At 44.1% G+C, this 27,254-nt stretch overlaps 2 protein-coding genes across 4 annotated transcripts in view; both read left to right on the top strand.

Annotated features, from left to right (window-relative positions):
• Nucleotides 1-349: 349 nt before the first annotated feature.
• LYRM9 (LYR motif containing 9) lies at nucleotides 350-26,245 on the top strand. Of its 3 annotated transcripts, XM_069033073.1 has the most exons (6): nucleotides 766-854; nucleotides 10,800-10,872; nucleotides 21,772-21,906; nucleotides 22,549-22,641; nucleotides 23,666-23,714; nucleotides 26,161-26,245. In XM_069033073.1, the coding sequence occupies exons 3-5, from the start codon at nucleotides 21,781-21,783 to the stop codon at nucleotides 23,681-23,683; spliced, it is 237 nt and encodes a 78-aa protein (XP_068889174.1). In that variant the 5' UTR covers nucleotides 766-854; nucleotides 10,800-10,872; nucleotides 21,772-21,780; the 3' UTR covers nucleotides 23,684-23,714; nucleotides 26,161-26,245. The 3 variants fall into 3 exon arrangements, with proteins under 3 accessions (XP_068889175.1, XP_068889174.1, XP_068889173.1); XM_069033072.1 differs by lacking the exon at nucleotides 26,161-26,245 and having other exon boundaries at nucleotides 23,666-23,954; XM_069033074.1 differs by lacking the exons at nucleotides 10,800-10,872; nucleotides 26,161-26,245 and having other exon boundaries at nucleotides 350-854; nucleotides 23,666-23,954.
• NOS2 (nitric oxide synthase 2) overlaps nucleotides 26,189-27,254 on the top strand; it is a 29,853-nt gene continuing 28,787 nt past the window's right edge. The window contains exon 1 of the mRNA XM_069033070.1: nucleotides 26,189-26,263. The gene's annotated coding sequence lies outside the window, so the exon portion shown is untranslated. The remainder of the gene's footprint in view (nucleotides 26,264-27,254) is intronic.

The raw sequence follows: 27,254 nt of genomic DNA, 5'->3' as shown, positions 1-27,254 counted from the left end.
AGCCAATGAAGGGAAAGGAAAGCCCGAAAAGGGGTTACTGGGCCAATGGCGCTGGGAGGCGGGGCGGCGGCGTCACTGACAGCGCTCCTCGCCGCTGGTCGCAGCCGGTGGGCGGTGACGGCGCCCCCGCGCCACAAATCACGGAGCGCGGCGCCGCGTGACGGATGCGGAACTGGCCGGTGCGCCCGCCCACCGGCGGCAAGCGGCCAATGGGCGGAAGGGAACTGCTGACGGGCGGCGGACGGGGCCAATAGCGACCCGGGGCGGGGTGAGGTGAGGACGCGGCGCGCGCGGGGTCACTGTGGGCGCTGAGGGGGCGGCGGGAAGCGGAGCGCGAGCCGCGGTGAGGGCGGGCTGAGGGCCGCGCCGGGTCCCGGTGCCCCCGGTCCCTGTGCCCGTGTCCTTGTGCCCTCCCACTGCCCGGTCCCGGTGCCCGCCGGCGGCTCCCTCCGTGCCCGCTCTCCTCTCGCCCGGGTCACGGTGCCCTCGGGTCTCGGTGGCTGCGGGCTGACCCCGCTCCGTCCCGCCGGGACCGGTCCCTCAGCACAGGGAGCCGACGGGGGCTGCCGGCCAAGGGCGTGGGGGTCTGTGGGGTTTTGGGGCCTGTTTTTCGAGTCTCTAAGAACCGGAGAGCGGCGAAGCGTGGGGCTGGCAGCGGGGCCCGCGGGCTGTGGCAGCAGGTGGTGGCACCGTGTCCCGCCGCACGTGAGCTCCCCTTGGCAGGAAAGGGAAATAAACCGCTAAAGAGAGGGTTCAGATGCTCCCAGCAGCACGACCGTGGCCCATTGCCCGAGGCAGTCTCTGCGAGGCTCCCTGCAGCGTGCTCAGAACACGCTCAGGGAGCTCAGTGTGAGGTACGTGTTAACCAGGACCGAAATACTCTTTGGTTGTTGTTTTAGTTCCCTCACGCCATGAATCTGCATGCTTGGGGACTGCAGTGTCTTTGGGTAAGACATCGGTGTTCCCTAAAACACAGGAACGGGTAAAAACCTAACAGTTTTAGCACTTGCCATTTTCTCATGTGAATATCAATCATATCTGATTAATAGTTTTACCTCAGAAAAACTCTCTCAGGTTTCTGGAGCCTTTCCCATGGTGGTAGAGTTAAATTACCTGTGATGGTGATAAAGAGGTTCCTTCAGGTAACAGAACTAGGTGAGCAGTTCCAGAGGCAGTCAGCGACTGCTGTGCTGGGAGGGAGCTGACAGCCTCTCCTTCGCTGCCCTGGCTCCTGTCTGGGCAGGAAAAGAGCCCAGCAGAGCTGTGACGGGACAGCTGCAGTGCTAAGGTGTTACCAGCAAATCCCTGGAGGTGCAGTCCTGTCATCTGTCCTTTCTGTTTGTCTCTGAAAACTGGACATTGTCGGACTCCTCTTCAGCGGGGGGAGGAGAGAGTATAAACGTGACAGTCTGCTGTGATTCCTAAAATGTCAGTGCAAAATCTTGGCTAGAATGGGTTTGATACTTTTGGGATAGTTTATAACAATGGGGTTTGGGTCATTTTTGCCTGCTCTTTGAGAATGTAAGCAAGAAAAGTCTTGCAGGACTCAAGATTTAACTTCCTTTGTTAAAGCTGTCCCTGTTGCATTTGGAAATACAGTTACTAATAGTCCAGTCTGGAATTACATCAGAGTTTTGCTGTCATGTCACCATTTTAAAAACAGAGGCTTTGAAGCTGCAGCAGCCCCGCTCAGTGAGGTGAAGCCTGGTGAGGGATGTGCTTATCTTGGTGCCCATATGGAGTTCTGTCAGGTGCCAGCTTGGGTGACCCACCCTATCGAGTGTATCTTCCTTCCACACTGGGTTCATAAACACTTTCAACTGGTGTCCCTGGCCTCTGTCACACTGTGAAACTTAAGAGCTCTTGGTTCAACTGCTTTTTAGGCTCTTCATGCTGTGAAAGTTAAGGAGGACAAGATCCGGTTGATTCATAAGGAATATGTGTAAGAAAAAAACCAAAAGGGTAGTAAGGAAAACATGAAACTTGGAAAGTGCTCACCTAATAGACCCTTTGTTTCCTCAGTAGAGGTCTGTTACTTGAAAGTGTTCCCTGTGAGTTACATGAATGTCTCCCGTGTGGAGCAGAATGAATTACTGGTGTACTGGTCTAGGTCAACACTTCCTCATTATCTCCAGCCCCTGAAGAAGCATAAGGCTGCTGAGGGGGTTCATCCCTGAGCTGGGTCATGGAACTTGCAGCAAGAGTGTTGTGTGAGTAGTTCAGTGAGCCTGAGCTGCTTGATGAGTGAGTTGGCAAAATCCAGAAATGGCAATTGGAACTGGGTGGGCAGAGACTGCATGGGGTCCTGCCAAAGCCCAGTTTGAGGGCAGCTCATTTGTCATCCTCACTGAGGCCTGGAGATACAACTGGTGACTGCTGCTGCTGAAACATGGCAGATAAATTCTGATCCCTTGCTGGCGAAGATAGTTATCCATGGGGACATGCAGCTGTGTCTTAGCATTGCACTCACAGTCAGAGTGCTGTAATGCAGTGCAAGTCTGCTGTCTGGAAGTGAATGCTGGAATAACTGGGGTTGTCTGTGCTAAACTCATGTAAAAACTGCATTTAGAAGTCAGTACTGTGAATCAGAAACACAGGGTTCACACTTGTTCATTTCTGAAAATCCACAGCTTCAAGTTTAGTCTTTTCTGACTCTTGAGAGATTTATTTTCCCCTCGAATTTGACACTTGCTTTGCAGGGATATAATCTCTTTGACAGCGCTCTGCATATGGGCAAGGGATGGAAGACAATTTGTAATCAGCTAGTCCTGTTTCCTTGATGCTCCTCGGCAGTGTTTTAACCTTAACGTTCCCCACAAAAGATTGTATCATCTTAAAAGGTATAAAATGTAATGGTCCAGTTCCAGATGTAATTTGTCAGCTTTTTTTTCTTGTCCCACGTGGGCTAGCTGTGAAAACAGGACTCAATATATTAGAGTAAGTCTTTTGACTGTGTGTTGTGTATGAATGTCCTTCAGCATTTAGGCATGTAGGGTTTTTGTGAAGCTTTAATGCAGAAGGAAATAACATTAAGTGGAACAAAGCATAATAAAATGCAGAGATTTGTCTCTAATCCACAAAAGGGGTGCTCTGAGCTGCACTATTGATAATTTATCATGTGGGTGTTTGACAAGCCCACACATACCCTGATATAACACTCTGCAGATACAGTCCTCAGTGTTCTGTAACGCCCTGGAAATATTTAATTAATAAATCCTGATGCTGAATCCCTTAAGGTGTCAGAAACATGGTGCTAATGCCTGTGAATCTGAGCTGGTTTCGTTAGTCAGATAAATACCACGCTCCAAATAAACTGTGATGCTAATGTGCAACAGAATAAACATATGCACAAAATATTAAATTTTCTGTTTGGGTATGTTAGCCCTTTTCTTTGCAAAGAATAATTTTCCAGAGTTTTTTGTCTTTAGAACCTTTTCTCTATGAAACTGGAAAAGAATAAATTACTCCATTAATAAAATGCAGTGAGGAGCAGGGGAAAGAATATTTTGGTTTAGCTTTGGTTATGTGTAAAGGTTTCTGTCTTAACGTTTGCAAGGATGGCAATATTCCTTCATCTAGGAAGAGGGCAGGATCTGCTTGTCTTGTGGAATGAGGGACAAATCCCTGCCCTGCTCAGGGCGATGTTTTAATAAGAGAGAGGGGAAAGAATCGAGTGATCCAACCAAGCAGGTGACCTATGGTGAGATTGTCAGTCAGGCCAACAGGCAGGTTGGCTTTTTCGAGCAGCATTGTGGGAACGTGACACTGCTTTGGACAGCAGTTAAATAATGGAATGGTGCTTCCTGTAGTAGGGCAGCACTGATGGGCCTGGGATGGGGACAACTGGTGTGAGTGACAGGTGCTGTCATCCAAGATTGTGCTTCTCCCTGAGGTTGGACATCGGACTCTACAGGCACCTGTGTTGCTTCCCTGGCCCATCAGCCCCCTCTGGCTCTTGCAGTGCAGTTTTTTGTGGTGGGATGATAGCCCTGCCCCAAGTCTGTCCAGTGTGCTGCGTATACCGATACGGTGGTCAGAATTAGCACTGCAGCTTGAAATCATCCCAAAGATGTCACCTCCAAAACACTGAGCTCCTGCTCTGCAGAGCTTTCTAGCCAGAAGTGTTTTCTTTTGAGAGTTCTGAAGGATGTACTGAGTTCTTTGCTGACTGCAACACTTAAGTATGAGCTTGGCTTTAAGTGGAAATGCTCAGATGCTTACAGTTGGTTTGTAATAATTAGTTGTTTACAAACTTAAGCCTGATTGTTTTGTCCTTTCTGTCTCATTTTCCTCCTTCCTGCTAAACACCAGTTGCAGGAGGCAGAGGGTACATCTTTATCCCCTGCTGCTTTCTGGAGAAAGTGTCAGTTCTGTGGTTCTCTCTGTTCTATATTTCTTTGCATCAGAAATGACCCTGCTGCTCTTTGTCGACAGTGTTTCCTTTTATCCCTCTCCTGGCAGCTGCTCTTGCTCCATTCTGATGCTGGAACAGCAAATGAATTCCCTCTGAAGCAAATGTCATGCCAGTAAAGATGTTGAAGCAGCAAGAAAATCATCTCTGTCTCTGAAGACTGAATTGGAGACCTTTGTGAATGAGATGTTCTTAAAATAGCTCCGCAGTGTGTTATCTTCCCTAGAAGGTGGAGAATTGAAAGCATCACCACAAGGCACTTGTCCTTGTGCGAGCAGCATCCCTAAATGATGGGTTTTGGAAAGGGGAGAGAAGCAGGCTGTTTCCTTTTCCTCCTCTCCAGGCAAAAAGCACTGCATGATTTTAATCTGTGTGATGGTAAATTTATGTTTTTTCCAAGAGTTGCATCACTGCTTGCTGCTTGTTTAAATATGTCACGTGTTGAGTAACCTTGTTCTCCATGATCCACTGTTTCTGGAGTAAACTGGTAGCTAAAAGTAATGCCAAGCCACAAGTTGAGTAGAGGTGCTCTGAATTACCCTGTCTAAGGATCAGGGTGGCCATGGCCTGTGTGGAGAGCAGAGCTTCTCAGCTGGTGGGGTGTGCCACAGCCTGGATAGGCTTAACTCTGCGAGTTCACATCATGCAGTTCAGGTTCTGCCTTGATTTGAACCTATTGTCCATAGGTTAACATAGGATAACAGGTTTGGAAATCTTCACTTACGTATAACTTACGAGTCACTGGTTCACATGACAGGAGCTCCGTCTCCATGGTAAGACAGACAACAGGCATTGGTTGTACATGGAGAATTTGGTTTGTTTGGAGCTCTTGCTGAGATTTTTCCACCCTCAGCTAGTTTGGGGTGTTTGTTTCCTGACAGCCTCAGGAGAGCGTTGGGCCCAGCAGCACAACACAGCAGCAGGGACGGCGTGAGCTGCTGGGCTGTGGCATCCCATTGTCCCTGAGTACCGTGCGGGGCTCACGTCCTGGAGTCCCACAATTTCACGAGCTGTGCGAATGAGCCAGTGCTCTGCGGATGCAGGTACCTTTTGTGAATTCATTGTGTTGTTGCTTCGTAATCTTGTCCTTGAGATCAGTTTTTGAAGAAAATAAATCTTGCATACATGCACTTTGGAGCAAAAAATGCAGGCTGGACTTACGACATGCACACAGGAACTGTTGGTTATTTTGTTTATCAAAAAAACTATTGTAACAAATGGAATTGAGGGATTGGGCAGTAAAATTAATCCGGAAAAGTCTGATACAACACTTTGCCAGAATTGTGAATAGAGTCTTTTACATGCCTGTGAATATCTTAATACTTTTATTTTTTTTCAACTTGGTGGAAGGCAAATTGATAGATAAAAATACTAGATGCAAAAATGAAATCGCTAATTGAAGAATAGGGCTTTTTATAGCAGTTTCATAATTACATTCATAACATAAATTTAACTAGGAGAAATGTTAAAATTTTGACATCTTCAGTTTTTCATCTTTTGTGGGAAGGTGGAAATAATTAGCTGTACTGATATAAACACTGAGTTTTCAGAGGTCTCTCAGTTGTTTTAGGACTACTAATGCTTTTCCTAGTCCTGTTTTTTTGACATGATAGTATCTCTTTAAGGGCTTTCTTTACCAGATCAGTTCCTTTCCTACCAGGAGAACTAAAGCTTTTCAGCTGTCTGTTCAATTTATCCTTCTGGACTAAATTTCTCATCTCGAGATAACCAGCAGCAACTCTCCCCTCAGGAGATTTGTATCAATTAGTTCCGCACCACTAATTCCTGTGGTATTGGGGCACCAGTGAGTTGTAAGAAAGCTGCTCTGTAAACATTTATGGCTGTTGGGGGTTTGTCTTTACTTTTTTTTGTTTAGAGCCCGTGGGTGCCATCACTGGAGCTCTTGCTCATGCTCATTCTGTCCTTGCCTGTGAGGCCAGGCACTGCTTCACTGCAGAGGGTGTGCAGGGCTGTTTTGGGCTTGTGCTGCCTGGCAGATTCGGGGGATGTGAGCTCTGTGTGTTCTCTGGCCGCAGCAGTGGCCCTGCTGCCACCCCTGGTGTCACCAGCTCCTCACATGGCTGGCCAGGTGTCAGGTGGGAAGTCACTGGCACTGTTGATAACGTGAGTGGAAGATGCAGCCTAGCAGGAAAGCAGGTTAGTCTGCAGCTGGAGTGCAGGCCAGGCTTCACCTAATCCCTCCCTTAGCCAGAGAAAGGTGACTTTAATCTATGTAGTCTGCATTTGGTTGTTTTTTCAGCACTGATCTATCTGCAAATGCCATTGCACTGTTAGTCAGTTTCTATCCATTTGCCATTTACAGATGTGTTGGGACATGAAACTGTTTTCAGTCACTCAAGTCTAATCCCAGCAGTGCTGTAGGATCTTGGGAATTGCTCTGCATTTATACAGAAGTAAACGATGTATAATGTGTCATTTTTAAGAACATGCTACCAGCAGTTTTAGGATTTTTTTTCAGACAGATGATTTTATTTTTGCTGATGTTTTAGACAAAACTAATTTGATAGGATTATTAGAGGAGGAAAATTGAAAGGACAGAATCATCCAGGAAGCTCATTAAAATGGAAACCCTGAAAAAACTGGGTAATTGGGCATTGATTCTGTCCTCCCCCCCTCACTTTATGAGCAGTATTGTATTAAAAGTAACATGACTGCAGGATGATGCTTCAACATCTGTTACTGCTGAAACAAAATTATTTGCTTGTTTTTTCCTCTCTACATTCTCCCAACATCTGCATGTGTAGATCTATCCTGTTTATTAATCACATCTAACACAGCTCCTTTCCAGGGAAAAGGCATCAAAGGGAGTGGGATCCTCCCTTTGGTTTGGAGGGGGATTCTGCATTGCCGCTCACTTGTATTAGATCTTGGGTGACTGGCTGTGAAATGAATCATGTGAGTGAGGACTCAGAGCTGCTCAGGAAGCCCAGGCACAGAGGTGTGTTTATGTGGAACAAAGAAGTTCACAGGCTGTAGCCTGTTTCCTGAAATATCAGTGTCACATTAAGTGATTAAACCTATGCAAATAATTGTCCTTATTTTCTGTTCTCAGAATATTTGCAGGCAAATCACATTTTTTAAAAAGTATTTCACTCTGAAGATGCTTGATAATTGTGCTGGGCTTTAGATTTTTTTTTTTTTCTTTATAGGCTGATCCAATAAATTGATTCTAAATCTAGCTTGCTGAATGTTTGCTATTTCAATCCCTCTGGCTGTGATTATTGTGATAGTAAGCAATATACTTTCTTTGGTTTAAGTTTTGGATATTTGCTAAAACACACGTGGTTGCATGTGCCAGTCTTAAAATTCAGTTTATTTACAAGTGTGACTTTTTTTTTTCTCTTCAGTATTTGTACTATAAAAATACAATTACATAAAGGTTCATAGCAAGAAAATAGAAAAAGCTGGGCAATAGATTTGAAAGAATATTGGGAAATATTTTCTGATCTCTAATTATTATCATGTTGTATCTTCCAGTCTTGAAAGTAAGCATGGGAAATTTAAGCATGGTAAAGCACATGATTAAATCCATTCCTATCCAGCAAAATTCTTTAGCTGGATGTGAAGCATGTGCATACATTATATTAGTAACTCATAACTTCCTTAAACCCAGCCAGTGTCAGACTGACTAAATATTAGAATTGCAAGGTAAATACTGCAGTAAATAACATAAATATGGGTGCTGGCTTTGCCGTGAACTTGTCGGTGGTTTTGACTTCTACAGTCATTTTTATGGCAGTTGAAATCAGAAAAGAATGGAAATTTCAACTAATTTTTTAATATGCTGAAATGTATTAAGTTACACAAAAGAATCCATATTATAGTAATCCTGCATATATACAGGGAAAGAGTACCCAGCGTGCATGGCAGATGGTTTCAAAGGAAATCCTCGAGAGCTAGGATTAAAAAGCAATTTTCAGCAAGTTTAAAATGGGTCTCCATATTTGGGTCACAGATATTAACTCTTTCATTGCAAACAAATGAGGGAGAAGCGTGGTCAGACTGTTAGGGAAGTGTTTCTCCCGGTAAAAGCTGACCGGTTTGTGCTGGGAGAGAAAGGTGAGAGCAGGGCAGTTGATTCTGCTCCTGGTCCTGTTCTTACACCAGTGGGAAGCAGAGTTGTGGCATACAGAGACACGGATACATTGCAATAAATGGGATTCATCATTCCACAGACAAACACTGGCAGCCCTCTGAAAAATAATTTGTGTGTGGCTTTGATCTTTGCCCACTGAAACAAAATTCCATAAAGACAAACTGATAAATAAGTTTTGGCGTGTTAGGAACAGCAGATTTATGCCTGTTTACCTGTAGTAAATTATTACCGATCACTTTATTAAAGTGTAAAAACTTTACAGATAGCATTTTTGTATTCCTTTTGGATATGGTAGGCATGTATGATATAGGATAAATAAGAAATTGAACAGCAATATTGTTGCTCCATCATAGACAGGAATGGGCTCCAAGTTTTGCTTGGAAGTTATGTCTGTGCATAGAAAGTAAGCTAGTTTTTCTCAAACATGTTTTAGGGACACACTAGAATTTTATTATTTGTTTTTAAAGGTTATATACTAAAATCAACCATACCATGCAGACATTGTTCCAGGCTGCAGCTGTTTGGTGGTGGTGTACAAACATGCAGAAAACTCGCCACCAATCTGATGCACAGAAGGGATTGAGTGCAGGTCAGCTTTGCACTGTAGGATCCTGAGAAGGCACTGGGCTTTTAGTAGATAAAAATAGGGCAGCAAGTTGGAGATTATTGGCTTTAACTAACTTATACTAGTTAGTAACCGTGTCAGGAGTGTAATTCACATTTACATCAGTGCTCTTTATACACTTTGGCAGCACAAAGGAACATCAAGTTTGACATGAACTTTTCTTTAAAAGACTCTTCTACTTCCAAAGTGGAAATTCAAGTTAGACTTTAAGCACTGTTTGTCACTAAGCAATGAAACAGAGTAACTGATAGTATTTTATGGCGTTCCCAAAGCTCAGTTGGGTGTATTTGGAGTAGATTTGGAAAGCTCTCTGAGCCCAGGTGCCTGGTGCTCTGCTAAGTGAATTATAGAAGTAACTGCTGGTTTGAGTATCAGCCTAAGGAGAAGTTAATTGTGTTGCTCTCTGGGTATTACATTGGCTGTGAGTTAACAGAGGACTGCACTTCTGAAAGGGCGTGGTGAACGTCCTGGTGGGATAGCTAACTGCAGGTGTATCTGCTAAGTGCTAATTAACAATGCTAATGAGAGGTGTTGTCTGCAGGACTCTGCCAAGGTACTTATCAGAGTTCCTCTGCTCTCAGAAAGGAAAATTAAGGTGATGGATGAAAATAAGGCAGCTTTTGGTATTTAGTTCTTGTACCAGAGCTAGAAAGTATCAGTGGACTCAGGATGAGCTTTTAAAGTTGAATCTGTTCTTCTGGGTTCTTGTTTCACATCACCTATTATTACAGTAAGTCTGCCTGTGTGCATCTTGATATGGCCTTCAGAGGGCAAATACAAATGCTGACATTAGGTATCAAAACTTGAACATCCCAAGCTGTTGTAAATCATTACATGTCACCAAGTTGTGCTACTATTAATACTTGGGGAAAAAAATTTCATCTGTGGCAACAGTTACCTTTGATCCCTGTGTTTGTAAATGTGCTTGAGAGCTTTGCCTTAGATTTTTCAAAGATTCGTGTCTTTCAAAGGGAGGCAAAACAGATCAGTTCAGAGTCTCTGTCATTGTTATCTTCCAGGACTTTTGTTTCAAGTAGTTTTTGAAAGTCTCTGTGACAGGATCTGAGATAAAACCTGATCCAGATGTCTTTGGGTAGTTAGAGCAATCCGTTTGCTTGACTTCAACAAACTTAGGTTCTAAATAAACAAATGAGTGTTGTCTTTAGAGAATGAGTTGATTTTCTTTACTCACTGTACAATCGGGTATGTGAGAAAAAACAGTTTCTTGTGTGCAGTCTGTTGTTGCCTGGGGCCAAAGCAGTTTTTCATATACAGAATACTGTAAAGTAATTACTATGTCATTGTACAGAGTTCTGAGTGCAGGAAACTGTGGCTCTTTAAAGGAGGTGAATGCTTTCTTACCTCCAGCAACTTTTACCAGCAAATACTGAAGGGTCAGTTATCTTCAGTCAGAATGTCTCTCTACTTAATCTTTTTGTAGTGTGTGTTTATTAAAGTCTTTCAGAGTAGATGACTGAAAGCCTGTTCATGTCAAAGCCATGTGTTCATGTCTGATGTAACTGGTCCGAAAGCTTCCATAGGGATAAATTGAGCTATGGATGGGCTTCTTGGCACTTCTTTATTAATGGCACTTCAAGTAGCGAGTTGAGGAGAAACAGATGATGAAAACTGATTCTTCTCTGCAGGTGTCTCGCTTACTTTTGGGCTTGGACAAGCCTAATCTGTGAAGATAATTAAAGTTCCTCCACTCTGGATGCTGTAAGTGAATTTTTTGTTGTTTTGTGGAAGTCTTTAGTAGCCTATTTACCTCACACAGGGAAACAAGTGAAAATGCCAAATCACAAAGAAATGGTAGAAATTCAGTTGGTGCAGAATTGGCATGTGACCGTACATGTTTGCAGGAAATATTTCTGAACAGCCTTTTACCTTCAGGATCACCCTATCTCCATTCCAGCCATGCCGATGAATCCAGTAGTAGAACCCAAATTGCCAGCAGGATTCCAAAGAAACAGTATTTTCATACTACAACTAGATCAGGAGTCTTGGCATGGTGGAGGGAATCTGCTGTTGCTGTGTGTATTGTATCCGGTTGAGAGTAAATACCTGAAGTATCAGCATTGACCAAAATATCATCTAGAGAGGTTTAGAGGGCTGAAAAAACTTGTGAATGAAGAATGTTCCCATTGGCAATGACACAGCATGGTGGCCCTGGCTGTCAGTTAGCATGGCAGTTGTTTGAGTTCCAGGTGCCATGATAACATAGCAGGACATTTAAAATACCTTTTACTATTCAATAGACTTCTCCCAGAAGAGGCTTGCCCACTTTAAAGCCTGTCCCTGTGGCAGCAGAGCTTCTGGAACATCTGGGATAATGCACCCCTAGAACAGGGAATTGGCGGTAGCTGGCACTGCAGGAAGGCAGAGGCTGTGAAGGAGGCTGGGAACAGAATGCCATGGCTTTGACCTTGCTGCAGCATCCCTTCAGGATCCACAGGACATGGCTGTCTGCTGGTTAATTGTTGCAAGTGGGGGTAATGACACATTTCTCATTTCTGTGAGAGTCTTTAAAACAGCTGATATTCTTCCACCAATGAAAGCATGCAAAGAGCTCTTCATATCCCCATTTTCCCCCCAAAGCTGTGGGAACAATTTTCTGGCTTGTAGAACAAAGAAGTTGGAACAGATGACATAGCCAACATCTGCACCTGGCTCACTGAGGAAGCGAATATTTGGCATAGAAGCTGAGCTCCCTTCTGCCAAGGGAGCTGTGCTGATGCAGTTGTTCAGGGATGAAGGTGGCATAATGTCTTTTCTGGTTTGACTCTTCAAAGCGATTTTATTGATCTGTCAAAGTAAAAAAATTTTTGGGAAGGAAAATGTCTTTACTTTTAAATATCAGAGGTTAGTCAATGGTTAATGAAACATTGTGTAACCAGTCCCGATAAGATTTTGATGGTGTATCACTTCAGTTCCGATGGCAGACACATCACATATGGGTTGCCATTTTGATGGCTTTGAATGGTAATCTGACCCATAAAAACTGAAGCATAATATGCAAACTGATTTTTTTCTGGCCTGCCCTGTTCTTGGTGCCATCTGTGTTAGGATGGAAATGAGCCTGCTCAAAACGTGGGCTGCCGGTTTGGAGCTGATCACAGATGGGTTTTAAAGAATAGCCTTGTGTGCACAAGGAGAGGGAAGATGCTTCTGAGCAGGAAGTTTCACTTGAAACCATATTATGTCTGCTAAATCCTGTGGCTTATGGAACAGCCACCAGACCTTTCCCTGAATTCTTCACATGGATTAAGTAAACTAAATTTACCTTCTAAATATCAAGAAAAAAACCCCAACTTCTAAATATTGCTCTTCTTCCACCACTGCCTTTTACTGCTGTCATCAACAATGGAATAGAGTACAGGAAGCTGACATTACCTGATCCTGTCGGGTATTTGCAGTGCATCTGTTCAGCAAAACTGGGCACAGTAAATTATTTAATGAGTTTTGTAGATGAATTTTAATCTGTAGTTTGAATCCTGTTGAACTTTCAGGATCCGGGCTGTTTCTGGATTTCTGTCTTTGACAATTAATAAAAATCTGTGTTGTAGGTGAAGGTGAGTACCTGTCCTCTGCTGTTGCATCTCAGATCAAAAATTCTGATATTTAAGCACCTAATTCTCACTGTGGTCAATGAGATCTTGGTTTTCTTCTCAATTTGAGGGAGCCTGTGCTCTAAAGTTAGATATTGACTGACCTTGTCTTATGTGTAACCACAAGTGTCCTGATACTATTTATAGTCCCAAGAAACACATCAAAGAATTTTCACTGGTTAGGAATATGGTCTACAGAACTCTGATTTCTTTTTTAACTCTCTTTAAATCAATGACATTGTTTGAGTGACCGTTTCTTTGTCAGAAAGGAAGCCTAGAAGGCGGCACTCATTGATGAGTTTCATGGTCGTGACACACTTGAACATCCCTCTCAAGACATCTTGAAGCGTTTTATTTCCAGGCTAAATAAACACCAATTTCAGCAATGTCTCATCTACTCCCTTTAATTACTGCTGCTGAGAGAAAGTTTCTGCCAATGCAAATGTGCTATTTTGTCATGTCACATCAAATTGCATCAGCCTTATATTTAGGAACAAAAAGAGGGGGAGGCTGAGACAGGATGTGGCTACAAATGGAACCAAAGGGTTTTCTTAAATATAGGCTGAAAATAGACAATCGAGGCAGTGATGCTTTTTCAAGCAAAAATCCATGAAAGGGAAAATCAAGGCTGTGACAGCAGAGCAGGGCCGGGGGTGGGCAGAGGGAGTTCTGCGGGCGGTGGGGTGGTGGCAGGGAGGGGCTGCTGAACTCCTCGTTTATGCAGACACCCTTGTGTTGTCAGGTGTGTGTGGGGTGCATTTGGGGTATGTTAGCCCACACCTCGTTCCTCTATGCTGGCTGAAGGAGGTGGGAGCTGTGCTTTGCTCCAGCCTGTGCCTGCCCATTCCCTGAGGATGTCTCCCTGTGCAGCAGTAACTCAGCTCTCTAAACTGAAGAGATCGTGGGAAATAGGCATAGACAAAATCTGAGTAGCTGTCCAGATAAATGTAGGAGACTTCGAACAATCCGTCAAACCACTTTAAAATGTAGTGTCTCTACAGAAATAATATTTTTTAAAACTTGTTCTTCAGAAAACATTAGCAGCTTCCCCATGCGAAACACTTTTTGCCCCCTCCGTGTTGGGCACAAAACAGTCTGTTGAAATCAAATGCATAAATTATGGATGTAATGGAGCTTGCTTTGAACTGATGAGTCTGATCAGAGCCTGGTGGCAATTAAACCGAGTTCTGAAAGATCCGCTGTGTTTGAGAACCAGCAGAACTCGGGGAGGAAGTGATCTGGGGGCGTGTGAGCGGCACCTACTTAGCAAATTGGAAAAATACTATTCATTTCTTACATCTAAGCACTTGGAATCTCTCCTCAGAAGCAATTGGTGATGATAGAGGTAATATTTTTATTCTTGTCACCAAGGATAATAAAAATGCAGTAGAAGCTTAGAAACTTGTGTATTTACAGCATTGTGACAGGCGTAAGTCAAGCAGCATTTCAGCGAAGCAGGGTCTCCATGGCTGGATGTCATTGGTCCTGGATGGACTGTAAAACGTTAAATACAGTGATGCTGTCAGTTGTTAAATTCCTTACAACAGGCAAATACCACCACAGTGCTAAACCCACGTACACAGTGCAGCTGGAGGGGAAGAGGGCAAAGAAAGATTGACCTGGGGCTTCCCAGCCCCACCTGCAGCATATGGGGGTCTGTGCTGGGCTGCACATGGGACAGGGACACCCTCCAGGAGCACGGGCAACCTTGGGGCCCTGTCCTGGCTGGGGTGTTGGGCACTCTGCACTCGGTGGGGTCTGGGTGCTGAAGGCGTTGTCTGACCCTGTAACAGGCCAGGGGTGCTTCCTCCAGGGCGAGGCAGCAGGGCAGAGTCCTGAGACATTCTGGTGCTACTTCCTCATCAATGTGCATCGAATTCCTTAGATTTCATTGTCATTTAATTCACTTCCCAAGGGTTAACCACATTTAGTTTTTGCCTCCACTGCCTTTTTTTTTTTTCTTTTTAAATACATAAGTATTAAAAAACCCTCAGTAAAATGTGCATATTTTCATAGCAAGGAAGGCATTTCTGTAATACTTTTTCAAAGCAAAGCACAGAAATAGTAAATGGGGAAGGAAGAAGATAGATGTTTGGTTTTTATATCTGGGGTTTGTTTGTTGTGAACTGAATAAGTCTGAAAATACTAGATAAAAACTGCAGATCAAATGAAAAGACTCCATAAGCAGCATACTCCAGATTGTTCCTCAAAAAAAACACCCAACTGATAACAGTACAACAGGAAAGTGTTCTTAATTAACATCTCCAGTTAAAGGAGAAGCATTGTGTATCTCTTAAATATATTATTAAATCTGCATTGTTTAGATAATTGGATGGGGACAGACACCTGTGCTGAGTGCTGTGTCAAATTCATCAGGGCCTGCTGTAATTCTAGTGCACTTGCTGGATTTCACAGCTATTTGTCTGGGTATGGGGGCAATTTGGAGGGTTGAGTGAAGCCAGATGACTGTAATGAACTCATTTTGTGTCTTTGACTCAGTTTGGAAAAAAAGAGATACTATTTATAGGGTATTTTGTATTGTTAAGACTTCTGTTCTTCCTGTCTCTCAAAGTTTCTCTGTGTTGCTGTCTCTGCTTCATCACCGATAATTATATCAAATTAATTCAGCATAATTGAGTTAATTATTAGCACTGGAGGTTACCACCAGGGCTTTGATTGAACCAAAGCTTTTATCCCCCTTTTCCTGAGGTTTCACCACATGTAAACAAACCAGAATCATGGGTGAAACCTAAGGCAGCTCCATTTCCATTGAGTGCTTTTGCCACTCAGCATTGTCCTGCCATGCCCATTCACTCAGGCAGGTGTTGTTAAATGCAAAGGCAAAGGAGTTCTCTGGCATTCTGTATCAATGTTCAAGTACTTTAGAAACAGAGGAAATATTTTAATTCAGAGCCATTCAGTCAAAACCAGAAATGCAGAGTAATCATTAATAAGATAGATTGTCTTTCAGCTATACTAGGCCTTGGAGAGTGACAGTAAACTTTAGGGGAAAACTTGAGCTATGGCTTTAAGAGCTCGCAAGTGTCCCTAAGACATGGCAGGATCTGCCCCTGATTAGCTGTTGGTATGGAAACAATCCCTGATTAGTGAGCTGGGCCAGTTCCAATCCCCCTAAGAGGCTAAAGGCGCCCAGACTTACATGTCCTGTAATACTGCTGCTTATAAACATTGTTCCCAGGAACGTGGATTTTGCTCAGGATGTGGTGGGTCAAATCCATCCATGATTTAATTCCACCACAGACAGGGTTTATGCCAGGGAAGGAGCTGGCTCGGATTATTGCTGTGATTGAGAGTGAAGGATCGGCAGATGTGAAATTTCAGCAGGTGTGGATTTGGAATAATAGACATTGAGTTATTCCTGCTGCTGCTGGGAATGATGATGTGAGTTGGGAAGGACAGCTGCAGGTTGAGGTGTAGATCCCAGGGCAGGGCACAAGCCCCATCGTCACCATCCAGGGATTATATGCACAGTCAGGGCTGGAAGGGATGGGCTGGGAGAGCAGGAGAAGGAGAGGTCACATTGCACAGGGTTTATTCCCTTATAGCTAGATGTGATGTTTGCACTAAGGGAAGGTTCAGAGGAGTATGTTAGACATTTTTGGTTTAAAAAAATTATATTTTAAAATTAAATTTTAGTCTGCAGTGTGGGTTACAGTGACTTCTTTTGCTGTTTTAAATTCTGACTCTCCACCTTTACAAGTTTGTCAACTCTTTTACTTTCCTAAGGAGAGCCCTTTCTGCACTGACAGCTCCTTGTTTTACCCTCTTGACTTTTTAAAAAAGAAAATATAAAGTTGGATTGCATGAGCAAAATGAGCCTGTGTTAAAGAATAATGGTAAAATAAACTTTAACCAGTTTCAGTCCTTCCTGAACAGTGAGAAACCACTACAAAACCTTATGTAAGACTTATTATTCTTCCCATGCTTGTCTGAGCCATAGTCCATAATGTGGTCATTAATCAGACAGCATGGTTTGCCCTTCAAAGGCACTTCCATGCCTTACGCTGCCAACTGGGTATCTGTCCGTCAACAAAAGTTGTGGCAGCTTATTTTGTGCCCAGTTGGATGTTTTAGAAGGTGATACAAGCTTGGCCAGAAAGTTGTTGCACTAACTGGCACAAAGTAGTTAGGCGAATCACAATTGCTAAACTGGAACTAAGCACTGGAACATTTCAAAATACAATATTTACAAGAAAGGAAGGAATGAACAGGCAGTTTTGGTTTAAAGTTGGTAACTCAATTCCTATTGAGGCATGATCCCAAAGGTAAATACTTACAAATTTGGCCACTGAGAACAAAATTAATTTTAACAGCAGTTGAACTGATCAGTTCAGAGCTGGGAAGAAAAAGTTCTTTTGAGACTGTGCCTTTCAGAATTTTCTTTAAGCCAGGAGAAGTCATTTTCAGGAGAAAAAAATAGAGAAGTTTGAATAGCACCTAAACCAGGGAGGTTCCTGTCCAGCATGCTCCAAAGAATATTACTCTAATTAGTCTGATCATGCTTATTAATTATACAGAACAAGGTAATCTGGCCTCAGCGTGGGCAGCATGTTTCCTCACTGGTGTAGGATTGCATCAGCCTGAGTGTTTTATTTGCAGTATTGCATGTCTCTGCTGTGTGATACCAAACCAGGGTGTAAGGTAAGACAGCTGCCCTGTGGCTTTGGTTCATTTATACAAGTGGTCATTAGGCCCAGCTCTAGCACTCTTTGTCATCCTCAAGTTTTACCAATTACAATTTTATATTTTGTATTTCTATTATGTCTATAATTTATTATGTTTTACATTTGCAAACTGGTGATGTTGAATATTAGCATTAGGCCTGATCCTGATGCTGTAGAACTGCATGAAGAGCATCCAAGCAGTGGTGATTCCTTGTCAACTAACAGATCTTCAGGATCTGTCATTAGCCAGTTCTTAATCTTTCATGTGCTCTACGAATATTGTGTAAAGCAAATTTTACACTGCAGGGCTGTGCCCCCAAATTGTTCTGCACAGTCACCTGACACTGCTTCTGCCTCATGCATCAATCAAAGCATGAAGGGGAGAGGAACAGAAACAGAAGTGAACAGAACAGGACCGGCTATCACCGCTCACGCAGTGGGACTTTGCAGCTCGTGTTTAGAAAGGACAAAATCCCAACAATGCCCGGCCCCAGCTCGTCAGAAGCGATCACATCAAACCAGCAGATCTCAATAAGAGCCAGCGAGATGTGGCTGCTGGGAAGTGACTGCAGCATTGTCCATGCTCACCCACACAGCTTGGCTGGGGCCGCAGGGCAGCCGTGCCCGGGGCTGCCAAGTGTTCCGAGGCTCTGAGTGGCTGTGAGCGGGCAGGGACGGATGGATGGACAGATGGACAGATGGACGTTGGCTGGTTTGCCTGGGGCAGCACAGCCACTCACGCTGCCCTGGACACGCCAGGCGCTCCCATGACCCACTGGGGACTGAGGGGAGGTGTGACAGTGCCACGAGCAGGGAGGGCAGCTGTGTCCAGGAGTGGGGAGTTCTGCCCCTGCTGCAGGCACTCGGGGCTGGACTCACAGGCCTGTGCTGCATTTGCCAGCTGGGAATCTGGGAAACCTGGAAGGGAGGACAGATGCGACCAAAGAGTAAGAACCTTTTGACTAGCAGCCGTTCACTTGGGTGCCTTCCTGGACTGATGTCACAACATGAACTAATATTTTTTGTGGTTAAGGAGGTTTCAAAAGGCTTCCAATTTCTTATTTTGGCATTCTTACTTTTCCTGAGATCATGAGGTTTGACTAGGATGGGGAATCATAAATTCCTGAGTTAAGACTTCTAAGGGTGTAATACTTCAAAGTAATAAAACACGTCTCCAGCCTGTATACTGGGGAAAGAGAGGGCAGAGGGGGAAGGGGGAGCCAACCTGTAAACAGCAACAGCTCAGGTAACTCTTGCAGTCCTTTAATTAGCACTTCCAGTCTCTGGAGCCCAGCTTTGGTGGCTGTTTAACTAGTTCAGAGGGATTGGAATCATAACTGTTGAACTGTGGGGATTTGCTTGAAAAACACAATAGCAGAAAAAAAAATAAACTGAGAGCAGTGGCATTGTGTCATCTCAGCTTCATCAGGGTTCTGCTGTGCATGGGGTCAATTGCCAAACCTGCTAATGCAGAGTGAAGATTAATTGGCTTTGGTTTGCCTTTGCTTCACTATCTGAATATCATTATCAGGAATGTAAATGATTATGCAATGCAGAGAAATGCCACAATAGTCTCAGTGTCTCCTTTTATACTTGTCTCTTTGTGAATGGGGCTTTATCTAAATGCAAATGTGATTTCAGCCTTCTGATTAGGACATTATACAGTCATCCATTCCAGAAAAGCACAATTAGCGGATTATTTTATTTCTGACTCGACAGTTCTTGGTGTAGATAGTTTGTTTGTTGTGCTGTACATGATATTTAAGTTATCAGAGGGAGATTTACATTATTAGTCTGGATTATAGCCAGATTTTGTGAGGTCGAGAGTTTTTGCATGGCAGATAAAACTGGTAACATTTGTGGGATTCGAGGGGAGATGTTTTTAGAACAAAAGGCAACAGTGCAGATTCGTACTGTGCTTCATTGTCCCTTTTGTGCTGAGGAAGGGGCAAATCACAGTAGTAGCTGTGCAAATTCTCCAGTGCACTGGGGTGCACAAGTGCAGAGTGTAGCATTACCTGTTGTCAGGGTCTAGTCCCTGTTGAAGTGTGCTCATACAGGGCACCAGTATCTTAGAACTTAACAATGGGCAGGTCATGAGATTATTTCTTATTAAACAGCCACTTTACTAAAATAGCCATCAAGTTTTCCATGTGCTGTGGTAGATTTCTAGTGAAGTTTTCACTGGATGAAGTTACATCCTAAGAAAAACATAGATTTTTGGTGATAAACTTCCCGGTGAAGCTTGCCCATGTCAAACCATCTGTAGCATTTTTGAAGCTGTGAATCTGTGGGAACTCAGGGGTTTGGTTTTTTGAGTATGAGAGCCTCATAGAGGGAGTTTAGGTTTGATAATAGATGGGGTGAAAATTTCCATCTTCAAATCTTACAGAAAGTCCAGTATTTATGGAAAGGCAAAGTGCAAATGTATTTGTCACACAATTTGAATTCAACAGCTCATCATTTTCCTATGAAAAATTACTGCAGTGGAAAATTCTTAATTATATATAGTGAAACATTTTCAATTCCATTGATCAGCTTCATCTTTCCATATCCATATGTTTCCATGACTGGTTCCTTCCTCTCTCCCAGAGCTGCTTTTCTTTGTGCTGGAGCAAGCTGTCCTGGACAGTCCCAGCACATGAGGGATCTTTGCATTTGTGACAGGAAATCTATTGCACCACTTAGGTTTAATTAGAGCACAGTGACATATGATGCGTTTACACATGAAAGCCTAAAAACAACTTCACAAATTGGCTCTGGTCCCAACGTGTATTTTGGGATCTGTATTGAATTTTGGGATGTTTCACTCTATTTAGTGGGAATATGTGAAACACAGGGTCGAGTTCTTAGGGTCACTGGAATTATACCAATTCTTACCAGCCAAGGATATAGCCCAAAAAACCTGTATGTAGAGTTAAATTTGGGTTCAGATCAGCTTGAGTGCAACTACATATTCCAGTTTTCTGTATTGGATGATAAAAAACTTCTGTTTCCCATGGAGAAAAGGGCAGGGAATAGTTCAGTCTATATGTTATGAATCACATTGTGGAGTTGCTTGTCTTTCTGCTGCTGGAAAGGGAATGCAGGGATCTCTCAGCTGACTGTTGGGTGTGTAATCACCTCCCATACTTGAATGACAAAGTGAAATTAATCCAAAGCAAAAATGCATGGAGCCCAGCATAGGTTTCACTGCAAAGAGAAAATTATATTTTACAGAAAAAAAACGTTGGAAGAAGACAGGAGATTAACGTGTTGAAGCCTGGGGATATTTTGATCCCGTTATGATGGACATTTATAGGTGCATAGAGAGGAGATTTTCCCCACTGCAACAAGATCTAGTCCGTGCAAATATACAGCCCAGGCATGTAATATCTGTGGTGGTGTACTCTGAAATACATTTGGCTAAAAGACTTAAATTACTTAAGAAAAAGGGAAAAAATATTCCAAATAATGAGTAAGTATCATAATAGGTGCTAAAATAACAGCATGCACTTACTTCATTATTCAGTTGCTTATTTATTATCTTTATTCTTAAGAGTAATGATGTAAAAGTGCTTTTTTCCAAGTGTTAATTTAGTTCTCTGCAGATGGCAACCATCTGTTAAATGACAAGGCATTTACAGTCTTTGATTAGCACTTTATAGGACTTGGATGGACTTACTGTTACAATATGTAAGTATAGTTATGGAAGTGAAACTTGGTTGATTTGTTCTTTTCCTTTTGCTCTTACCAAAAAATGAAAAATTTAAAACCAAACAATGTTTTTACCTGTCTTCTCCTATATCTGTGTTGTTTCCAGCGGAAGCCTTGAAATTCCTGACAGAATGACAATAATAGGAAATATTGTTACATTCCAGCACCATTTGTAGCCATTATGAGCATCCTCATTCTAAAAAGACACCATGTGGATGAACTCCTAGGGATGCTCAAGGAAAGCACTGAAGTTTGAAGGACTTTAAGGATCCTGGCTTAGCAAGTAGGAAACTCCCTGTGGGCTGTGATGCACCTTTGGGTACTTAGAGAAAGTTGCACTGGGAGTCTTGTCTGTAAAATACTGTGACACACGTGGCTGTTCCCATCACAAAGTGAGCTCCACACTTTGTGTTTTACTGCTTTGAGCAACGACAGCCAACCCCCGTCGGTCCATAAACTCAGCAAGTTCTGATTCATTTCACATTGGGGTTTCTTCTAAAGTTTCTACAGGTTATGCTGCTGAACCTCAGTTCGCCGGCCCTGTTCTCGTTGTGTACTATTACTTTGCGCTTTTGTTTCCGTGTTGTCAGTAAAATTCATGGGCTGTTGTGGTTTGTTTTGCGTTGCAGAGCCCGGCCATGTCCCCGCTGCCGGAGGCGGAGCTGGTGCGCAGCTCGGTGCAGCTGTACCGGTACCTGCTGCGCTGCTGCCGCCGCCTGCCCCAGGGCCACATCCAGCAGCACTACAGACACGCCATCAGGCAGGTCAGCGACACGGCTGCACGGCTGGGCTGCACTGCCCTGCGGGGTTGGGGCTTCTTCTGCTACTGTTTGAACCAGCATAACTTGAGACCTTAGTGGATTTGAAGGGTCATAGTGGGAGTGTGTGAGGGACCATTTCTTTTTGCTTGCTTTGAATCTGAAACCTATTTTTCTTGGCTTTCATCTCTAATTCTTGTGTTAGTCAAGAAAGTGAACAATCATTACTTACTCCATAAACACATATTTTATGGTGAAACCTACTGGTTCCTTGTCAGTCATTTATATATCCCCCCATCTGGGTAAACCTCATCTGACTGTTCATATTCCATACTTCATATGGAGGTTATTTCATGCCTTTGATCATACCTATTGTCCTGTGTCTTTCTAGTTTTAACATACCAGAAAAATTCAATTGTTGTTCTGAATTGAAGTTCTCTGGGTTTTTTGTTGTTGATGTATGAAAGGAGTAGAATACTTAACATGAAATTGTATATGACCAGATTTGTTATGGAAGGAGCACGGCCAGGTGCTACAATGTGTAATTTTACCTTTTCAGACCAACGGTTTATTTTTCTGAGAATTAAATTCTGTCTTTATTTTGACAACTGCTGTGTTGACAAGTCAGTGACACTTGGAATGTTGCAGAGTTTCAAAGTTCATGCTGATGAAGACGATCCTGAGCGAATCCAGCAGATCATTAAGAGAGCCATTGAAGATGCTGACTGGGTGATGAATAAAGTAAGTGCTTCGGCTTGTCTGCATTTTGGTTTCAGTTCAGAACAAAGAAGAAAACACTGGAAAGCAAGTTCTGAACAGCAAATTGTTGTCCTGGATGTTGAAGTGTTGGCTTAAAGGAAATACCCAGCCAGGAGGTATCTGTGATTGTGACAGTTCTTGTTTAAAAATTCTCTTGTTCAATATAAACTAATGTTGGCTTTTTTTCAGAACCAATAACAGTTTAGGTTGGTCTCTGTGTAAGTCTTTGTTTCCATAAACAACTATTAAATATCAGCAGTGGTGGCTAGTATCACTCTATCATAGGAGAAATAATTAAAATACAGCATTTCACAAGCCACATCTTGCTATGCATCATCTCCTTTCCTAACAGAATCTGTCCTCAGACAATTTACACAAACTTCCAGAACTATTGTTGGTTTTCCTCAGACCTTGCCCGTGGCTGCAGAGATCGGGGATAGATCACACAGGGGCAAAGCTGTGGTGCTGGGCTCCCCTGTGCCCCAGTTGTCAGCCAGTGGATCTGCCCCTGTGCTGTCAGACTGGTTTCTTAGATGAAAGAATGAGAATTTTTTCCATTAGACAGCTGAGAGTCACCTATGCTTCCTGGGATTTCAGTCTGGCCTGGGGAGTGTGATACCTTAACATGGTGTGTAATGAAGCAACTCAAAAGTTCAACTTGCTCTCTAAATATCTGTGATTTAATTTACTAAGTGACTCTTAAATCCTTTTCTCTGCCAGTCCATGAAATCCAAATGGGAATTGTTACAGGAGCAAGCACGGATTAGTCACAGATTATGATATTTTAGCAGTAACCAAATCCCAGCAGGTATAATCTAGTGAATAAGTGTGCCCGAATCACTGTTTTATACTCCAAAAGGAAAGCCTACCAAATTTCAATCTAACTTAAAGAAAATGGATATAAATTTATGTGGATCATGAAGAAGAGTTGTAAATCTTTGTTGGTATGAACTGTTACTTAGTTGTGTGCTCTTTCCCACAAAAAAAAATTTCTTTTTTTTTTCAGTATAAAAACCAGAAGTAGAAGAGGAAGGATGAAGCCAAGAAGGACATTGGTAAACATCCTTAGAGGACTTGCAGTCAAGCCCAGTACTATATTAGAATTATTGGAATTATTGCCTGAAGTTTTCTCTTGGATAATACAAATACATTAATTTATATTTCACTGGGATGTCATGAAGCTAAGTTAATATTTCTGAAGCTATTTAATTTTGTAAATTAAATTATATGGTCCAGGTTAAAACTATTGCCTTGTATAATCACAAACTTCTAAGTTAAAGCCCAAGATTGCCTAAGATTTGAGTAACTTATTCCACTATACCGTTAGGCCTGGATCAACCCTGGCAGCGTGTGATAACTTGTGCAGGTTCTTTGGGGACAGGGTTTCCCCGCGTCAGTCACAGTGGAGTTCGGGACTGAGTGTTTCATCCTGTGTGTGTGACACTGGTTATGGCAGGCACTCTGCTGCGTCCCATCAGCCTGCTGGGACCCTCGGTATTGTCAGAGTGCCCGCTGAGGGGGTCTGTGCCCGCTGAGGGGGTCTGTGCCCGCTGAGCGGGGTCTGTGCCCGTTCAGCCCGGTCTGTGCCCGCTGAGGGGGTCTGTGCCCGCTGAGCGGGGTCTGTGCCCGCTGAGGGGGTCTGTGCCCGCTGAGCGGGGTCTGTGCCCGTTCAGCCCGGTCTGTGCCCGCTGAGGGGGTCTGTGCCCGCTGAGGGGGTCTGTGCCCGCTGAGCGGGGTCTGTGCCCGCTGAGGGGGTCTGTGCCCGCTGAGCGGGGTCTGTGCCCGCTGAGGGGGTCTGTGCCCGCTGAGCGGGGTCTGTGCCCGTTCAGCCCGGTCTGTGCCCGCTGAGGGGGTCTGTGCCCGCTGAGCGGGGTCTGTGCCCGTTCAGCCCGGTCTGTGCCCGCTGAGGGGGTCTGTGCCCGCTGAGCGGGGTCTGTGCCCGTTCAGCCCGGTCTGTGCCCGCTGAGGGGGTCTGTGCCCGCTGAGCGGGGTCTGTGCCCGCTGAGGGGGTCTGTGCCCGCTGAGCGGGGTCTGTGCCCGTTCAGCCCGGTCTGTGCCCGCTGAGGGGGTCTGTGCCCGCTGAGGGGGTCTGTGCCCGCTGAGCGGGGTCTGTGCCCGCTGAGGGGGTCTGTGCCCGCTGAGCGGGGTCTGTGCCCGTTCAGCCCGGTCTGTGCCCGCTGAGGGGGTCTGTGCCCGCTGAGGGGGTCTGTGCCCGCTGAGCGGGGTCTGTGCCCGCTGAGGGGGTCTGTGCCCGCTGAGCGGGGTCTGTGCCCGTTCAGCCCGGTCTGTGCCAGTTCAGCCGGGTCCGCGCCCGGGATGGCGCAATCACTGCCTGTGCGACGCTCTGCAGCTCAGAGGCTTCACAACGCTTTGCAGCACACAATAAATGTCCTTTACACAGGGGAGTCCCTGTCCTTTTGAACAGCCCGCCTGCCCAGTGCCAGGCTAGGTTTTCCCGAGAGGGCTCAGCAGGCCCGCCGTGTGCCCGCAGTGCCGCTGCGCTGGGTGCAGCTGCGGCGGGCCGCCTGCAGGTGGCGGTGCTGGCCCGGCGGGCCGGGAAAGGACAAAAATTAACTCCGGGCTCCCAGCAGGCGAGGAGAGTTTGACAAGAGCTGTAACAGAAATGGGGCTGAAAGTGAAGCTCATAAAGCATTGTATCAAAAAACTTCCTTTTCTCTGCTAAACCTCCTCTCCAGGAATTCCTGCTCTCTGTTATTCTTCCTTCTGCCATCCCCACTATTGTTCCTCTCTCTACTCCCATGTCTTTCACATCACCTTATACACCCCTAACTTCTGTTGTCTTTGTTTTACCAATCCCTTAATGCTGTTCAAATCTTGCCTCTCTACCCCACTTATTTCTCCTCCTCAAATCCTTTTCTGTACCGGAAGATACTCAGTATTTTGCAGGAGTCAACTTTCTGCTTAACTTCAGATAAAGCAGGAAGGTAATAGACTTGCTCAACACAGTAGGTGTTTCTTCCATGGGAGGAAAGCCACTTGTCTTTCTACTTAGGTACATTTGTTTTTTTGAAAGTGCAGCCATTCTGGTTTAAACTTTCAAAATAATTTGGTGCAGGGCAGAGCACAGAAAGCTTCAACCTTGGCGGTTGACAAGGAATATCCAGTATGATGCTGAACGCTAATAAAAAGGCTCAAGTATTTTTGATAGAAGCTCTCTGAATGTGTTGCTTCTGATCAAGGGCAGCAAACAGGTGACCCATACTGTTCTCCAGGTCTGTTCTCTGTGTGTGGTCTGTAGCATGGAGATGCAATGAATTTTGTATCACTGCAATAGTAATTAAAAACTCTAAGACTTAGGGGGATTAACAGCGTATGGAAGCATGGTGGTTTCCTGGACTTTAAATGTGGAGTGCTCACACTCCTCTATGGCTTCAATTGACTTTTGGTAGTGGGAGATGTAATATTTTGTTCAGTTACAAAACAGGATAATTGCATGTGTTTAAATCATTCTTACATGCCTGTTATTTAATTTATGGCTAGTTGAAGAGGGAAAGGATCACGGAGCTGGAAGGTGCAGCCATGGCATGTCTGCAGCTCCAAATGTCTGAGGTACCAGCTGGGATATGGAAACGTCAGACCAAAGGTATGATAGATGTAACTGATATGGAGGACCAGGATCTGTGAATTACAGGGTTTGGAAGGTGGTAAAGCATTCAATTCTCAGTAGAGTGCAGACGGGGAACGTGGTTGGTGAGGCAGAAGACATCATGACTAAATATTTTGATAGTAGTGATTCAACAGGAGGCATGAGGAGATGTCTGAGGGATTTTTGTTGTGGGGTTTTTGTACAAATATAATCTGGTTTTCAAAATAAAAAAGCCTTTTAATAGAGTCAAAGATAACTTTTATTTACTCAATATACAAATAGTTTTCCAGATGGTGAGGAGATATGATGCTAACAACTATTTACTTCCTTGTAATAGTGAAAGTAACCCCAGTGCCTCAGACATATTTCTGTAATGACTGGACTGAAGAGCCATTGAGCTGCAGAGCTGAGGCTTTTATCTTTTCAAGACATTATACAAGTTCCATTCCCCAGCAGCATAATTTGAGACCAAAGATGTTATATTAGCCCACATGTAGATGAGAACCTGAACTCTGAAAGGGGTTTTGGGCAGAGCTTCAGTACTTTTGACCAAAATTACTATTCCAGAAACTTCTGCTCAGAAGTCATTTAATTCTGGAGTTGCCCAAATTTATCACTCACTGATCTGTCTGACCTGAGAGTTACACGGTGAATTGAGTTCGCTTCACCTGTGTTTGAGCAGCGCTCTGCCTCTCTGCCACCCAGCCCAGCTGAGCCTGAAAAGCTGTTCCCTGTTCCCGTGGTACCACTGTGCTGGCAATTGCTGCCCATGGTGAGAAAGACACAGTCACAGGCAGCGTCCTCCCGGGTTCTGCCATGGCAATTGGGAAGAAAATAGCAACCCCAAATAGACTGGTGCATCTGCGTTCCCATATTCAGTCCTCCAGAATCTCTGAACGTAAAGATGGTGGGTAAATGAGGCTGTGTTGCATTCTGTAATTACTGTTGAAGAGTTTAAAAAACTTGTGATGCTCATGAGGCTGCTGAC

Source organism: Aphelocoma coerulescens, chromosome 19 (assembly GCF_041296385.1).
Source record: "Aphelocoma coerulescens isolate FSJ_1873_10779 chromosome 19, UR_Acoe_1.0, whole genome shotgun sequence".
NCBI classification, from domain to species: domain Eukaryota; kingdom Metazoa; phylum Chordata; class Aves; order Passeriformes; family Corvidae; genus Aphelocoma; species Aphelocoma coerulescens.
This window is presented reverse-complemented; position numbering and strand designations above follow the sequence as displayed.

Excerpts from the sequence above, each read along its gene's own strand:
- LYRM9 (XM_069033073.1), top strand. The coding sequence starts at position 21,781 with ATGTCCCCGCTGCCGGAGGCGGAGCTGGTGCGCAGCTCGGTGCAGCTG. Across the intron at positions 21,907-22,548 it reads ACAGACACGCCATCAGGCAG|AGTTTCAAAGTTCATGCTGA; the intron begins GTCAGCGACACG and ends GGAATGTTGCAG.